The 16,866-nt window shown below is 45.7% G+C and overlaps 1 protein-coding gene across 1 annotated transcript in view; it reads right to left on the bottom strand.

The window, feature by feature from the left end:
* The window catches only part of CFAP47 (cilia and flagella associated protein 47), a 72,319-nt gene that overhangs the window by 15,034 nt on the left and 40,419 nt on the right, over positions 1-16,866 (bottom strand). The window contains exons 40-53 of the mRNA XM_078873261.1: positions 16,621-16,719; positions 15,766-15,866; positions 14,808-14,953; positions 13,382-13,490; positions 12,004-12,218; positions 10,814-10,946; positions 9,788-9,981; positions 8,572-8,715; positions 6,754-6,927; positions 5,314-5,425; positions 4,518-4,640; positions 3,923-4,008; positions 2,913-3,088; positions 532-639 (exon numbers count right to left, since the gene is read on the bottom strand). Coding sequence (XP_078729387.1) covers positions 532-639; positions 2,913-3,088; positions 3,923-4,008; positions 4,518-4,640; positions 5,314-5,425; positions 6,754-6,927; positions 8,572-8,715; positions 9,788-9,981; positions 10,814-10,946; positions 12,004-12,218; positions 13,382-13,490; positions 14,808-14,953; positions 15,766-15,866; positions 16,621-16,719 — 1,920 coding nt within the window. The remainder of the gene's footprint in view (positions 1-531; positions 640-2,912; positions 3,089-3,922; positions 4,009-4,517; positions 4,641-5,313; positions 5,426-6,753; positions 6,928-8,571; positions 8,716-9,787; positions 9,982-10,813; positions 10,947-12,003; positions 12,219-13,381; positions 13,491-14,807; positions 14,954-15,765; positions 15,867-16,620; positions 16,720-16,866) is intronic.

Genomic DNA, 16,866 nt, shown 5'->3' with positions numbered 1-16,866 from the left:
ATTGCAGAAAAAACACCGTACACCAACGCTGTGCAAAAATCCCAGTGGGATGCAAGTCAAACAACAACAACAACAACCACAAGACAACTTAGATTAAGGCCATCAGTCTAACTCTGTACTGGGCACCGGTTGCTTCGTCCTGGGCTGTGCCACGGTGTTCCTATCGCAACTGTCTTCTGTGTTTATAGGCCTCACTCCTGTCCCCCTTCTACCATGACAGAGTTTATTCTTGTTTATAAAGTGTCTTGACATGCGATTGTATTGAGACTCTATATGAAATTAAAACTACTGTTGTTGTTTATGGCGAAGGGCCCAGGCATTGCCCACATTGTTGAAATTTTAATGCATGGACATGATGCAATTCATTCCTCTTGACATGTGGAGTCGAAGTATTATTATTCAGTACAAATTAAAAAAAACATGCAATAGCAAGGAACATTGTCTTCTCCCTTAAAAAGCAGATTAAATGTTACGTTTTACTTCAGTTGAGAGGCAAAATGCAGGAACGGCAATGTGCAATCATGAACTCACTTTCCAAGTTGGCATTGTAGCTCGGGCACAGTGACAGGGGCTGAGGGATTTGCGATCAGCTCCAGATCGAACCAAAACTCTCCACACACCTCTGACTGGAATATGACGCTGAGAAGACACCAAAGATACACACGCATACACACCACCCACCAGTAATTAACCACTCTGGTCCAACATGTACACGTAGAGATATTTTTTTCTCTCAATCCACTGCTGGATGAAGGTCTCCCCATGCCTGTGCGGGTCGTGGAGCTAATTTGACCATACTTCAGCATGCTGGTCAGTGTGGGTAGGTAAAGGCGATGAGCGGTAGACTTGGGAGCAGCATCTGTTGTATGTGTAGTGACATAAGAAGGGAGGGGCTGCTGGGGGCTCTGGGTCCCTGGGAGGGCCAGGCGCTTAATCCCCTTGGCGCCAGGCGTGGGTTCTCAGGCGGGTCAGACGCTTAAGCCTCTTGGCGTCAGGCGTTGGGTTCCCAGGCGCTTAATCCTTTTGGCGCCGCCAACGGGGGGGGGGGGGGGGGGGGCTGTGTGTGCTCTGTGGGATATCTGGGGGCGCACACGGCCCCACCCCCCGTTGGGCTAGGCATAAAAAGGGGAGCTCCCTAGACGATCGGGGCCAGTTGTAACTCAAGACCCAAGACCCACGACCAGCCATCTGAAGACCCTGGGATGTTGTGAGAGCCAGTGGTGGGACTCTGGAACTCCCGACTCGGCGACCTTGTGAGGGCGAGTTCCAGAGCGTAGCCAGAGTAGAGTACCTGGGCTGTGTATCTAGGCTGTGTACCTAGGCTGTAACAGAGTATCAGGACTGTTGGAGTGTTGGATTGTAATAAAGGAGTTACCTCTACAAGTGTCTCCGGAACCCGTTACATATGCATGCTGTATGAATGTTGAACTTCTTTCTCACCGTACGTAGCCAACTGTGCTAAGCAGAAGTGCGTGGGATTGAATCGGAGGTGGTCGTCACCCATCCAAGCACTATCTATGTTCAACTTGTACGGTGATCACATCACATACTAGATGATTTTGTCATGGGAAAATGGGTAGTATGCAACTTTAACCCAGCTTCATTGCGATATCAACTCCAATTAGCACAGTTGCATACGCACGGCGCAAAATAAGTTCCACGCACATACATAGTGGGCAGTTATGGTGATTTAAGTACAATTTTTTTCATGGTTATGTAATATGAAGATGCACCTGGGGGGTAACTGGGCCATAGTGATAGGCTCTGCCGGCCTCAGCCTGCAGCCAATGGGACGTCGAGCCAGGGGCGTAGCCTGTGGCTGCATGGCAACATCTGGAAGGTTCCAGGGGGCGAGGCTGATGATTGGCTGCGTGGTATCACGTGGGCCAGGTGTTATAAGGGGTGGGGAGAGACAGCTCCGGGTCAGTGTGGAGAGGGGCTGAGGAGGAACCACGTCTGTGTCACCGGCACGCCAGCGGCCACGTGGCGGGCCGGAGGCTGTCTCCGACACACACCGCCAACCAGCGGTGTGAAGGAGCGAGGCAGCGTGCGGATGCCACGCTCGGGGAACGGAGTAACGGGGAAAAGAGGAACCCAGCGTGTGAGGGAGCTGTGAATGAGGAACGAATCAAGAAAAGACAAAAGACACGGTCTCGTCTGGAGCGGATTTATTACAGTTATATAAGTTGGGTAAGAAGAGAAAGGGAAGTGATGACATTAGGGTGTACAATATTGTCGACAAAGCAAGAGAAGTCAGACTCAGATGGCTTGGCCATGGAGTGTGGAATGAGGAAGGAGATACCATCCACAGACCTTTAAATATGTAGATTAGAGGAAGGAGAGGACACCAAAGATGAGATGGAAGACTAAAATAGACAGGGACACGAGAGTGAGTGGGGTGGCAATGAGCGAGGCATGGAGGCCTTACGCAGACAAGGTGCCGTGGTGGCGAGATGTTAACTACCTCGCCTGGAATACAGGAGGTCGTGCGTTCAATCCTTACCCCGACATCGATATATATATGGAGTTTGCAAGTTCTCCCCGTGGTCGCGTGAATTTTTCTCTGAGTCCTCCGGTTTTTCCCTCCACATTTAGAAACATGTGTTTAGATTATTTAATCGCTATAAATGTCCATGTAATAGTCCACTTCGTTCAGCTATCATTTATGGCCAGGTTGCTTCTGAAAAAAGCCATATAGCGCAGTGGGCCTTACCTGGTAAAATAAAAATTGTTCAGTTTTAGAAGTGCAGCAGGGACACATGGGCGGCCAACCCTATAGCAATCTGGGAACAGCGGCCGTAAAATGCTATGTATGTTGAACTTCTTTTGCACCGTACATAGGCAACCGTGCTTAAGTTAAGGTTGGGTAGGCGCTGCGTGAGCGGTGCGTGCATCTTCCGCAGCACCCATACCTTCCGCGAGAGGCCCCGATGCGGCTGGGCTGGTAAAGCAGACGGTAGACTCGCGATTCCAGAGCTGCGAGCACGATGCGCGCGTCCCCGCTCAGCCCCACGCCCTCCAGCGCCACGTCCAGCGTGAGCCGTGTGTCGCACGGGTTCCTCACCGGCACGCTCACCTCCACTGTGCCCTGCCGACAGCGGTCGGTTGGGGCGCGCAAGCGGGGGGGGGGGGGGGTACGTACGGGCCTTCATTTCGACCACGTTGGTGACCCCGGGAAAATATTTCCGCACCCAGCACATCGCATCGAATATTACCCCTCGCTTTTGGCTGTGCCTCCTAGTGGCCCAGAAAATATTTAATGAGAAATTAAGCCCTGGGTGTATGGACATGTACAGCCTTTTGTCAACCATCATAACCATTGTAATGACCACAATTCTGAGTGTAATGTTCATGATCTGGCATCGCGTTGCATATCTAAACGCACAGCCCCTTTGTCAATTCACTGCTGGATGTGGACCTCTTCCTACGCCGCGTGGGTCGTGGAAATTAATGATCGTACTTCACCGTGCTGATCAGCGCGGGTCAGAGAAGGGTTGTGCCCAGAACTGGTTCAGGTTTTACTTGCCACTGATGTTAGCCATAGCCAGGAATAAAACTCAAGTTGTAGTGCAATGTGACAACCACTGAAACATCTCTCCACATTATTTTAGAGCACTGTGGGTAAACAAACCCGACTGACCTGATTTAATCTCTGCACAGAATGTATTATTATTAATAACAAATACTAAAAAAATACTTTGTTTGTATGTCGACAGTGGCACGCATTATAATGTATTGGTTGATGAAGACATTAAGCATGAGGAAGCAACACATTTCATTCAATGATCACGGAAATAACCGTGTGGCTACGGAGTCGAACTGCTGACTCGTGCATGTGAATTAATGCTTTTCTAGGACGACACCAAGATTGATGGAGCGTTACATCAGCGGTAAGGGGAGGGAGGAGGCAATGATGGCCCACCTGCATCGCTGCATCTACAGTGACCGTTCGCTGAGGAGGTGGAGGCGCGCTCTTGATTTCCAGCGTGAACCACACCCTACTGATGACTGCATGAACACACACAGCGCACGTGGCACTCGTTGTACACGTACACATCGATTCATCGATGAGCATCGATACCTAAGCGCACGTGAAATAAACATTGAGTAACTTTTTAAGAATCGATGTTTTTCTCGAGCCATACATGGTGTGGGAAATAAGTTCACGTAACCCTTGCACTTTGTGTTAGGATCAGCAGCAGTCATTCTATGCAGAGACTCACCCCTTGTCTTACTGTGCGCTTTACAAGTTAGATTAGCGCAGTTGGCTACGTACTGTGCGAAAGAATTTCAACATACATAGGTACAAGTAAAAATGTATCATTATTATTAAATGTGGAATTTCCACTACCCGGCTCAGGGTTGTGAACAAGACATGAAGACCGCCTCAACGTTCATCCTGAGCTCAATATCACTGAATTTTTTGCAACCTTTGGAGGCACTATTTTCCCCCCCCCAAAAAAGGAATGGATTATCAAATAAAATCGTGCGGCAGTAAACGCGAGCTTTGCTCTTACGCCCGTCAGCAACGTCCAGCTCGTGCTCCGCTTCAGCGAAAGGCTGCCTCTGATCGGCTGCCACCTGCTCAGCCGCCTCCAGCTGCTTCGCCGCCTTTTCCTTTGCGTGGAAGTTCACGACGCCTGCACATCACACAGAAACAGCCATTAACCTTGTCCCGTTCCGAAACGACTGCAAGTTGCAGGGTGGGTCCCGTTCACCGCTGAATCTCGGAACGCAAGCGGTTAGCGTTAATAACATTTACAATCTGATTACTCAGATTTACAATCTGAGTAATCAGTGCAGTGCCTTACACATCGAGTGATGTCAGCAAAATATTGCAAGGCTCCAATAATTATTATGAATGATACATAATACTTGCGTGAAGATACGCTGCTTTCGATTAATTTGAGTCGAAATGTTATATTTTTAAACTGAAGGCAATACCGGGTGGTGCTGGATGTATTTACCAGCGAAACGTCGTACTACTCAAATTGTAAATGTTGTGGATTTACTCTCCAACACACCGGAGGGCTGAAGTAGTAACTAATTGGCGTGTTTCGATTTAAAGCTTTCGTGACTGCAGGGATTCATATTCTTCGTTCTTTCGGTAAAGTCACGTAGAAGGGAAATCATAAAATAATAAAAATAAAACAATAAAATTCTCACGACGTTTCGATTGCAACACAATCAATCATCATCAGGTGTGAAAACTACAGCAAGAAAATTTTGGCCTTTCTGAGCCTGTGCTCAGCAACCACGGGAAAAAGGGTGAAAACTTAAACAAAAACACGACCGACACTGGTGAACACTCGCCGTAGAAGGTGCCTCGCTTCCACGGAGTGATGGTCAGGAGGTAGGGCCTGCTCTCCCCGGCTGGAACGTTCAGCGTGGGGGCGCCGCTCACAAACGGAACGTCGGACTCCACCTGTACCACACATGACCTGATTAACACCGTTGGCTACGCACGGTTCGAAAGAAGTTCAACATACATACATGTCAGTAGAGTAACGAAAAAGCCCTACTGGGTTCTCAAGACTCAGTGTTCCACTGACTGGGTAATGTGATCATTTTCACTGATGAGTTTTTCGCTTGGTGTGGGAGGAAACCATAGTTCCCAGAGACAAGCCACACATATGAGAGGGTGACACGCAAAGCACCACGTGGTTAAGTTCAAGTATCAATGTTAGATTGTACTCATTCTCTTAGTTTTTTCGGTAAAGTCACGTAGGTAAAAAATTTAAATTAAAAGGAATAAAAATAAAATAATAAAAAATCACGACGTTTCGGAGGCAACACAAGTCTCCGTCATCAGGTGGGACCGTCACAGCCAGATTTGCTGTATCAAGTGACTCGGTCTACCAGCCCATCCATACTCACTTGATACAGCAAATCTGGCTGTGACGGTCCCACCTGATGACGGAGACTTGTGTTGCCTCCTAAACGTCGTGAATTTGTATTATTTTATTTTTATTAATTTCATTTTTTACCTACGTGACTTTACCGAAAAAACTAAGAGTATGAATCCTTGCAGTCACGGAAGCTTCAAATCTACAATTATATTTTACTGCCACCATTTGGCCACCTCATAGCCCACACCAAGCATTCCGGTTGATTTGGTCACAGGTATGGAAGTGTCGATTAACCCTTTCCCATTCCAATGAAGGCATTTATACGTCATCAGTTTTTCTTCTGATTACATTTCGATGACGTACGTGTACATCATCAGAACGGAAGCGGAAGAAAAAAAACACTTTATCGGTATCGAGGCTAACCACAAGGCCACGCGGGAGAGCGTGTGGCGGTTCGGCGCCGGCTATTATAGAGTGCGGTCGTGTCGCTACAGTTCACTGCGGCGAGTACAATGTCTTCAAAAAACAACGGTGCTACGCTATGAGACCTCCTTTACCAGTGGCAAAATATAGTAGTAGGTTTTTACCCTTTAAACTGGTACAAAACTGACACCTTTATACAAGGCATCATGTTTGCAATAACCACTACTTGTGTTGTGGTTATTGCAAACATGATGCCTTGTATAAAGGTGTCTGTTTTGTACCAGTTTAAAGGGTAAAAACCTACTACTAACGGTGCTACGCCTTCAGCCGTGAACGGGACACCCACCCTACAAGTTGCAGACGTTTTGGAACGGGAAAGGGTTAATTGGAAAAATCTAACACTGAACGCTGCGTGTACTTTGTCCGCCCCCCCCCCGTCCACCAAGCATCGAATCACGTCGTCTGCGAATGCGATGCTCACCGAGTAGCGTAGCCGGTGGTGGGTGTAGTTGGGCACGGAGATCTCCCTGCATGCAGTCTGCCCGGCCTGCGCGTGGATGACCACATGGGCAAGTGGAGACGGCCTCTCTCCTTTGCCATTCAGCACGAACGTGTGCTCTGAGCTGTCTTGCTCGTTGTACAGCACCAACCGACCCTGGCGCGGAAGAACCCAACACGAGCGTAGTTCAGTTAAATGAAGCCGTGCGATCCGAAAAACACAAAAAAGCCTCTTATTTTGGTTTAACACTTTAACACGTAGGCTTTCATCTTCTTGGTTCTTTCGGTAAAGTCACGTAGAAGGGAAATAATAAAGTAATAAAAATAAAACATAATAAAATACAATTCTCACGACGTTTCGGCCACAACGCAAGCAGCCGTCCTCAGGTGAAGAACAGGTCTGTCGGAAAGACAGTTCTATGTGACTTTACCGAAAGAACCAAGAAGATGAATCCCTGCAGTCACGAAAGCTTTAAATCGAAACGTAGGCTTTCGTGACCAATGCCATCCATAATGCAGGTTCTTTTGGGTTAGACCACGTAAATATATAAATGTATTGTTAAACCCGCCACCACCCGACACAGCCAATTAGTAAGTTTTGTCACGTAAAACGAACATGCCAATTCGTTACTAGTACAGCAACATTTACTCAGATTGTAAATGTTGTGGCTTTGCTCTCCAATACATCGGTGTGCTATACTAGTGATAAATTGGCATGTTCTGTTTACGTGACAAACCTTACTAATTGGCTGTGTTGGGTTGTGGCGGGTTTAACGACACATTTATATATTTACACAATCTAACCCAAAAAAGCTGCATTATGGCCTCTTGTTTTGTTGTAAATTGAGAAATGTCCATCGTGCCACGTAAAATAAACAAGCTTTCGTCTCATCAGTGACTGGACATTCATGATTTAATATTATCCAACAGCATTCATGTACTGTAAGTGAACTAACATTGACTTATATTCTTGGTTATTTCAGTAAAGTCACGTAGAAGGGAAATAATAAAATAATAAAAATATAAAACAATAAAAATTATCACGACGTTTCGATGATGATTGCTTGCGTTGCAGTCGAAACGTCGTGAGAATTTTTATTGTTTCATATTTTTATTATTTTATTATTTCCCTTCTACGTGACTTTACCGAAAGAACCAAGAATATGAATCCCTGCAGTCACGAAAGCTTTAAATAAAAATTTAGCATTGACTTGTTTTGACATTCTGCATCTCATCAGCAGTGACGCTTTTAAACAACATCATGGGCTAACAGAATTATTTTCAAGTATTCTAGCTATTTCAGTCTTAAAGACTTGGCAAGAGCCTTCCTGTCACATTAAAACAGTATTTTGAACTCGTATATGTTGGTGTTGCTGACCAACTGACACAGTTGAACTTTGTCACTCTGCACTCAATATGGGGAGTTATTTTTATGCAGTTTTCTGGTTGTACACTAAATATTTAACTCTTAATTTGTCTTTGGCCTGTACATGCTTTAACAACTAAAGAGTATGGCTGGTAAGATTACCTAAAACAGGAATGTAATTTTATCACACGCACAAGAAATACGTATAAGATTACTGATGTCAGTTTTGTCCAGGAATCAAATTCAGGTCATCTGGTTCAAAGTGCAGTGCGCTAACCACTGTGCCAATGCTCCCCCTTATTATATCATTATTAATGGTATGATTAGGCTCTAATCTGTTAGTCTTGTCATTCAATTATACGGAAATTGCTTAAGCTCTTGACATAAGGAAGAAGCCCTTAGATAACACATCACGGAAGTACAGTTTAACCATACCACGGTCTCTCCCTCATGGGCAGGTCTGAAGAGCAGCGAGTAGGGCGCGGTCTGTCCGGCCAGCACCTGCAGGTACTGTGATCCATAGAAGCCCTTGCCCTCCACGTGGGCAGTGAGCAACCAGTCCTGCTGAGTTGCGTTGTGCTACACGGGGTAAGACGACATGGATTAAGACTACGAAGGCATTTGACATCATACTCCACTTTCCCACTGGACGAGGTCAGTCGTCTCCTCATGTATGTTGAACTTCTTTCACACCATACGTAGCCAACCGTGGTACTACTATGGTTATTTCCCCATGAACTACATAGTCAACCGATTACCACGGTTGGCTACTTCCGATACGAGGAAGCCACTGGAGGAGCAATGCACTTTTAAATCTAGATTGAAAACTAATTTCTTTAAGACTGCTTTTTGTGTTTAGTTTATTGTCCTTCCCCCCACACCTCCGATTCGCACGGTTGGCTATGTATGGTGCGAAAGAGGTTCAACATAAATACATATGCACGGTGCGAAATATTTTCAACACACATAAGTACATAGAACTTCAGTCCTCAATTCCTCAACCCATGTTGAGGACTCGGTCGACCAGACTGACTCTGTTGTCTCATCCACCACACCGTGTTCGACCAAGTCAAAACACATCGATTTATGCTTCTTCCCTTGCACTGATCCACTTGGGAATTCCCCTCCATTGTCCCTCTTGACAAGTTCTCATAACCTTGCTTGATTTAAGAAACTAGTTAACTCTGATCTATTGCAAATTCGAGAGCGCTGTTTGTTGCCGGTCACTTGGAGCATTGGGCCTTTGGGCCTGTGCTCAGCAACCGTGATAAAGAAAGGAAACTTTGGTAAACCTCACAGACAGGATCCTGCCATGGTGTCATGGTGGCTTGCAATCAAGAGGTCGCCAGTTCGATCACCCGGTGTGACAATTGAAACATGGGCTTAGTTTATTAAATTCCGATACCTCTGTCCACCCTGCAGTTTAAATAGATACATCACAGTTAGTCGATCAGCAAGCAGGTTGTGTGTTGGGTGGGGTAAAGGCATCTGACCAACATAGAAGAGTAGGCCAAATACTCTGTGGACGAGCTCTCTAGAGCTCCCTCGAGCGGAGGCCCTTCCGCCAACACTACCGTGGGGTGAACAAACATTTGCGGGGACTGCACCGTTATACCACCTTTTACGGGCGGGCAGGTAAGAGCGCGCTTACGATGGGTATATCTTGGCTGAGGGCGTTGTGAGCGGCGGTGCAGAAGGTCAGGGATGTGTGAGTGGGCTCGGGGGCGGAGAGGCCTTCCAGCCGATACACGCGAACGTCATCGGAGGAGCGCAGCACCACGCTGCAGGGGTAGCGTCCCGGGCTGGGTGGGGAGAACCTCACCGGCAGAGCCACCGTGTCGCAGTCTGATGGGACACGTGGGCGCGCGCGTGCACACACAGACAATCGTGACACTTCACGCAGCCCATAGAGACAGTGAAGTGTGTTTGAGAGACTATGGGGAGCATCGCGGAGAGCGCATGCATGGCAGTGGTGGACGCTCGGGTCGACTGTCCCCGCCACTATATAAACTTACAGACTCACGTACTCACCTCACCCCCCACTTCCACCAGTGCATCGATCCACTGACCCACACAAACATCTGCCCACTCGCATATCCATCCACTTACCCACCCACACTATTTTAACTACATTTTTTTAAACTAAACTTTTATTTGACCAGGTAAGGCCCACTGAGCTATTTCTCTTTTTTTCAGAAGCAACATGACCACAAATCATAGCCCAACGAGGTGGCTTATCACGTAAAATGTTTGCAGCCAAATACTATGAACGCACGTTTCTTAAATGTGGAAGGAAAAACCGGAGGAACCGGAGAAAAATCCACGCGATCACAGGGAGAACACGCAAAATCCAATATACAAGCGTCAGGGTTGGGATCGAACCCACGCCTCTTGTATACCAGTGGCACTCGGTCGCTCGTGGCTCGGTGCCCTACCGCATCGCGTATGCGATTGGAGCGCACCGAAAATGTTGCATGTGCACTATACATGAATGATTCACCTGCCTTGAGATTCGATTAACTGTCAGGATTCCGAGTCGCTGCTCAGTTTAAGAATTGATTTACTCATTCCAAACGTGGTCAACAATTAGCACTTCGAGTGTCCATACATTGTGAGTGTAATAATGGAGCTTGATTAATCGATGCATCGCTACATGGTCATTGTGCGCCAGGCTCACCTTCTGATCCACTGGGAGGTGCAGGCATGCACAACTGATGCGGAACGGTGAAGTGTTGGGACAGGCTTGCTTCGACATGGAACTTCTTGCTTTGTGATCCTGAACCAGCGAAGTGCTTCTCAGAGTTGTCAGTCTGCAAAAGAAAGGAATGAGGCTGAGCAAATTGATGCTTCTATGCCCACTTGAATCGGTGGAATATAATTGCATTTCATTTTTCTACATACAGCATGCTATTATGTATTCTGTAATGAAATTTACATTTATTTGTTAAAATCGAAATACCAGAAGCCAATCAAGGCACTTAACAGTTCAATGATGAATGATTACTTCCATGATGATTTTAAACTAAATAAATATATACACGTGAAATATAATTCAGATTTTGAACAAAATGTTATTTTCAGAAATATTCCCAAACTCTCCCTGTATGCATCCCTCAATATTAAGAGGTCATTATTGTCAATGGCATTTGTAGCTCCCAAACTTTGCCATCGTATTAATATATTTTTCCATATTCTGCAACAGGTGTGCACATTTTCCGTGATTCAGTTGAAAGAACGGGGTTAGTTCATTAAATCCTCCACGCCTCTGTACACACAGCAGTATACTGTGTGTGAGGACACCACGGTTAATCGGCAGGCCACGTGTGGTGGGGTGAATTGTGGGTACTCCGACTTATTCCAAGACGTCTGGCCAGCGAGGAACAGCAGGCAAAAATACCCTCTACAGCAAGGGTCGGTCGGCAACCAAAAAACCAAGAACCATTTTTTTCGAATTCAGTAAAAAAAACCCTCAATATTTCAAGAGCCGCAATGCATGTGAATATGAGACGGTCCTTAGTAAATAAGATCACGAAGCAGTCCTGAAGGAGCCGCATGTGGCTGCGGACCCATAGGTTGCCGACTCCTGCCCATGGCAAACTGGACTCCCATGGTCAGGGGTTGGCAACCAAAATAGCAAGAAGAGCCATTTTTTTAAAATAATTCTGTAAAAAATAAAAAAAAAAGATCAATATTTCAAGCGCTGCAACGCAGGTTGCCGAGCCCTGCTCTAGAGGGACTCCTTAGGGCTCCCTTGAGTGGAGGCGGTTCCACCAGCAGTGGCGTAAACAAGTAATTGCAGGGCTGCACCTTCACATTTTAAAAGGTGCGTTTCGCGCACGTCGCACGTACGCGCCGAGTCGGTGGCACCTGCAGCGCCAGCCTGGCGAACGCCGCCTTGACGCTGGCGCTTCGCAGGCTCTTGGTGAGGGTGCGGCGCTCCAGCTCAAGCTCCGACATGCGCAGCCTCGCCGCCAGGGCCAGGGCCTCGTCCCTTTGCGTGTTCACCCACGGCACTCGCAGGGCGACGGTCACCTCTTGGCCCTCCGCACACCGCACGTACAGCACAGGGCTGCTCCCTTGACCTATCAGGAGCGTGCGCGCCGGGCCCCGCACGCGTACGGAAACACCGGGGGGGGGGGGGGGGGTTTGGTTAGCCAAGATCGATGCACTTACGGAGCACGCACGAATGGAATTCGTAAGTGGGCTTGGGCAGCACTTGGAGCTAGCAATTACGATGGCTGGTGGTAGCTAAAGGAGGGAACGTGCCTGAGAGGATGTCCACTGCTGAGAGGTGAACGATGCATCCGGCTTGCCCGGCAGAAGCTAAGATGGATTGTTACTTCGCAAAATCGTGAGAGATGGGTCATGATTATGAGCATTGAAATTAATTCAAGAAGTTCAAGTATACCTCCGAACAACAACACCATAATAATTACCATGGCCTACCAACATCGCTTTATTGTGGGCAGAATCCTAGGCTCTAGAGGGCAGGCAGCATAATCAATTGTTGTAATATACATCAACCTCAAATGACTTTGTGGTGCGGTGTGTATACATCCACACCGGGGAGACAAAGGCGGCCAGGCGTGGTCCTGGCCACCCACCTCCTCGTGTGTTGTGTTAGCCTGCAGAGGTGCTCGCAAACAGCACTTGCCCCGAGAGTCTGATAACACTGGTCAACACACTTTTTCTGGCATAAGGTATCCCAACGGTTTTAATTTTGAGGTGCTGATTGCAAATCTGGCATCAGTTTTTGTCTATCACATCAGGTTTTTGAGATATCAAATATTGCATTTTCAATAAAAACTGCAGAAGAAAAATATTAAATAAATGTGGATATCTACATAAAATGATATTATAAACACACTATCCTAAAAATACAGCACCATATTTTAACACTAAAGCAGTCACTGACTCGCAACAACTTGCAATCATAAGTGACAGAGTTAATTTCGGGTAAAATCAATGAAAATGGGGTATGCCGATAGCATACAAATGAGATGTGATAGAGCAAATCTGAGATCAGATTTGGAATCAGCACCCTGAAATTATTCTAAAACAGCTGCAAAAGTCCAGGCCAGAATTTATTTTTTTGTTGACCAGTGTAATGCTATCGAGGGACTCTTCGTCTTAATAAATGTACACCATTCCGATCTTGGACAGGGATTCAGGGATAGTGGTGGTGCTGCTGATGTTGCTGAAGTGTGATGTAGGGTGTGGTGCGTAAGCTGGCTTGTACACTCACCCGCCTGTGTGTTGCCGACATGGACATTAGGAGTGTCGTGCAGAACCATGGGAGGGAGAGCAGTGGGCAGACTAGAGCAGCCTTCGATCATGTACACAACATCCCCAATCTGTGTGTACAATCATAAATTCAGACTTAATCGACAGAAGTCCACATTACATTCATTCAATTGCACCACCCTTCACATGAGTTGCTTTTCAGCCTTGTAAAAAAGAATAAAAATAAAACATAATTTTATTTAATTTTATAATGTTTTATTTTTATTATTTTTTTATTTCCCTTCTACGTGACTTTACCGAAAGAACCAAGAAGATGAATCCCTGCAGTCACGAAAGCTTTAAATCGAAAATTATAAAAAAGAGTTTGTCTTTTTTTCTTAATTTTAATTTATTTCATGACGCGATGCCGACAGCCCAAGTCCATTCAGAACTCTTCCCAAGCAGCCAGCGCTTAACTTTGTCTTAGAGAAAGGCCCGTAGAAGGTGACATCCTGGACCTATTTCTCACGAAACTTCAAACTAATAGCTCTGGACCTCCCCACATGACCTGCTGTGGAGATGTTTGTCACATCGAACAAAGACGGCCACTCTATCGCACACTTTGAGATGCGCTTCTGCGGCCGTCTGGAATGCTCTTGCTTCCGATATTAGGACGCCACTGTAGCTAATCACTTTTAAATCTAGATTGAAAACGAATTTCTTTAGAACTATTTTTTGTGTTTAGTTTGTTGTCCTTCCCCCGCACCCCCGATTAGCATGGTTGGCTACGTACGGTGAGAAAGTAGTTCAATATACTTACATACATCGCAGTCAAAGCAACATTTTATTGCTTAATTCTCAAAGCTGGATTTTTTTTTTACAAATGTGAAAAAACCCCTTAATTAACACGATAGTTGTTCCACCCGTCTTATTATTCTGCTTGCCGACTCATTTAGGGCTTTGCATCCCATGTCGGATGATAAAACACAATTTATATGAATAGACAAACATGCACACTCATTGTTTTTTTCGGTAAAGTCACGTATGTAGAAATAAAATAAAATTTAAATCAATAATATAACATTTGAATAAATCACGACGTTTCGAACGCAACACAAGCGCTCATCATCAGGTGAAAATGGGGTAAAACACATAGCGATGGAACACACAGGGGGACACCACGTACATAGCACACAGAGAACGGCAAACTGCATGGAGGCAAATACAGCAAGAAGATGGGAGACGAGAACTCAACAAACCTTAGAAACACAACGTGATGCAAACCAGTCGGCCAACAACACAGTTAGACACTAACCTGGTTGACCACGTATTTCAAAAGACTGCTAAATGTTTTCGTGTTTTTTATGTTCATTTCTGCAGTCACGAAAGCTTCAATTCTAGACAAACATGATCTATCACTACATGTTGATCGTCACTCATTATAGCACCTGTGCATTGAGAAGCAGAAGGTAGCAGTGTCTTGGGCCGAGGCCAAATGGTAGAAAGGTGACCTCCAGACTCGCCGTCTCTCCCACATCCAGCTGAACAAATTCCACCGGGCACAGGAACCACGGCAATGCCATGGCGCTTGACCCTGCCGATTGCCACACAACCGCATTAGCTGTCATTCTCAACACAGGGCAGTGAGCGTCCATTTGGATTCAATCGTTCTCTCGCGAGGGATACATGAACAACTGTAGTTTCTTACGTAGGTGATTTACCAATTGTTCAAACTTCTTGATTCTTTCGGTAAAGTCACGTAGAGGGGAAGTAATAAAATAATATTATTTTATATTATTATATTATATTATTTTATTATGTTTTATTTTTATTATTTTATTACTTCCCTTCTACGTGACTTTACCGAAAGAACCAAGAAGATGAATCCCTGCAGTCACGAAAGCTTTAAATCGAAAATCAATTGTTCTAAATTAGCATTTTGACAATGACACCAGATTTTAATTAGGCATTCATGCTAAAGCTGTCTCAGATTGCTTCGACATGTGTGGCTCGTTATGAGGTGTGGTTGCTGCTCGGTAATAGAGCAATAAAAAAAAACGTTGCATGCTGCCACAGGTGTGAAGATGTGGTGCTGAATAGACCAAGACTGAAACTGGTTGAATTTATAACTGCATTGTCTCTGTGTACCATCCTAGGTCAGCATTTCCGTTTCCAGAGTGTTTAGAAACATCCCTGTTGTCGTTATAATTTGTTTTGGAAAAAAATTTGGGCATTCATTAAGACACAATAAATGAATGGCCTTCTCTCGGTGATCATGTCCGCTTGTTATTGTAATGTTAACTATAAGCTTTGTGCCAACCGACTCAGTGAAATGTGCGTTGACCACTGGGTCGAGCCAGCTGAGAGTGAGGAGGTTGTGCGGTGAGCTGTGGGTGAAATGTTTACACTCGGGGGAATCCAAGGACGAACAAACGTAGTTTCTCCCTCCTGTCGGTGCTCCAAGACTCTGCAGACCCACACCATGGCTCTCTTCAGACTTGCTCATCCTGTAACCCATATGGCAATGCCCATGAACATCTTGCACACTTTTGCTGATGCAGTATTCCCTCATTATTCGCAAGGGATACGTTCCGGAGATGCTCGTGAACGGCAAATTTCGCGAATAACGATATTGGACTACGGATATCAGTCATGAATGAATATAACACAATTCATTTATAGATTGGCAATGATCTAATAGGTCCACTCTAACTTTAACCCTGTAGGCTTTAAGACCAAGGCATATTCACGACAAGATATCTCAGAACTGGCAGTAAGATTTCCACCTGTGAGCCACAAAAAAGCAAGACTGTTGTAATGGAATAAGGATATCGCACAATATCGGAAGAGGAGAGACCTTCACGCAAATGCACTGTGTTTTGTGCAGTGAATTATTACGCAACTAACAATAACGTGCGACTTTTAACGTCCCGGGAAGAACTGCACATTTCGCAGTACAGCTACTTAAAAAAAGAGGATCCTGGGAAAAAAACACGACAGGTGGCAACCACTAGCTTATAGAGTCTGAACATCTTCTTGGTTCTTTCGGAAAAGTCACCTGGTCTTCACCTGAGGACGGCTGTTTGCGTTGTGGCCGAAACGTCGTGAGAATTATTTTATTATGTTTTATTTTTATTATTTTATTATTTCCCTTCTACGTGACTTTACCGAAAGAACCAAGAAGACGAATCCCTGCAGTCACGAAAGCTTTAAATCGAAAAAGAAAAAGAGTCTGAACAGTTTCGTGGGAAGTGCACCCACCGTAGGCTTTTGCCACGAGTCTCCTTCTGGTGGCACGGCGAGGAGAGCTGTGAGAGCTGAGAGGGCTGCAGTGGGCTGCTGGATTCGAGGACCACGACCCTGATGAGAACGTGTGTCAAACATCATCATCATCATCACCATCATTGTCATCATCAGCCACTTTCGGTCCACTGTTGAACGAATGCTTCTCGAACCGACCTGTGGTCAATTATAATGGCAATTGCAAATAGGTAATTCGCTACACTC

Source organism: Lampetra fluviatilis, chromosome 36 (genome assembly GCF_964198595.1).
Source record: "Lampetra fluviatilis chromosome 36, kcLamFluv1.1, whole genome shotgun sequence".
NCBI classification, from domain to species: Eukaryota; Metazoa; Chordata; class Hyperoartia; order Petromyzontiformes; family Petromyzontidae; genus Lampetra; species Lampetra fluviatilis.
The sequence above is the reverse complement of the archived record's forward strand: the minus strand, read 5'-3'. Positions and strand labels throughout refer to the sequence as shown.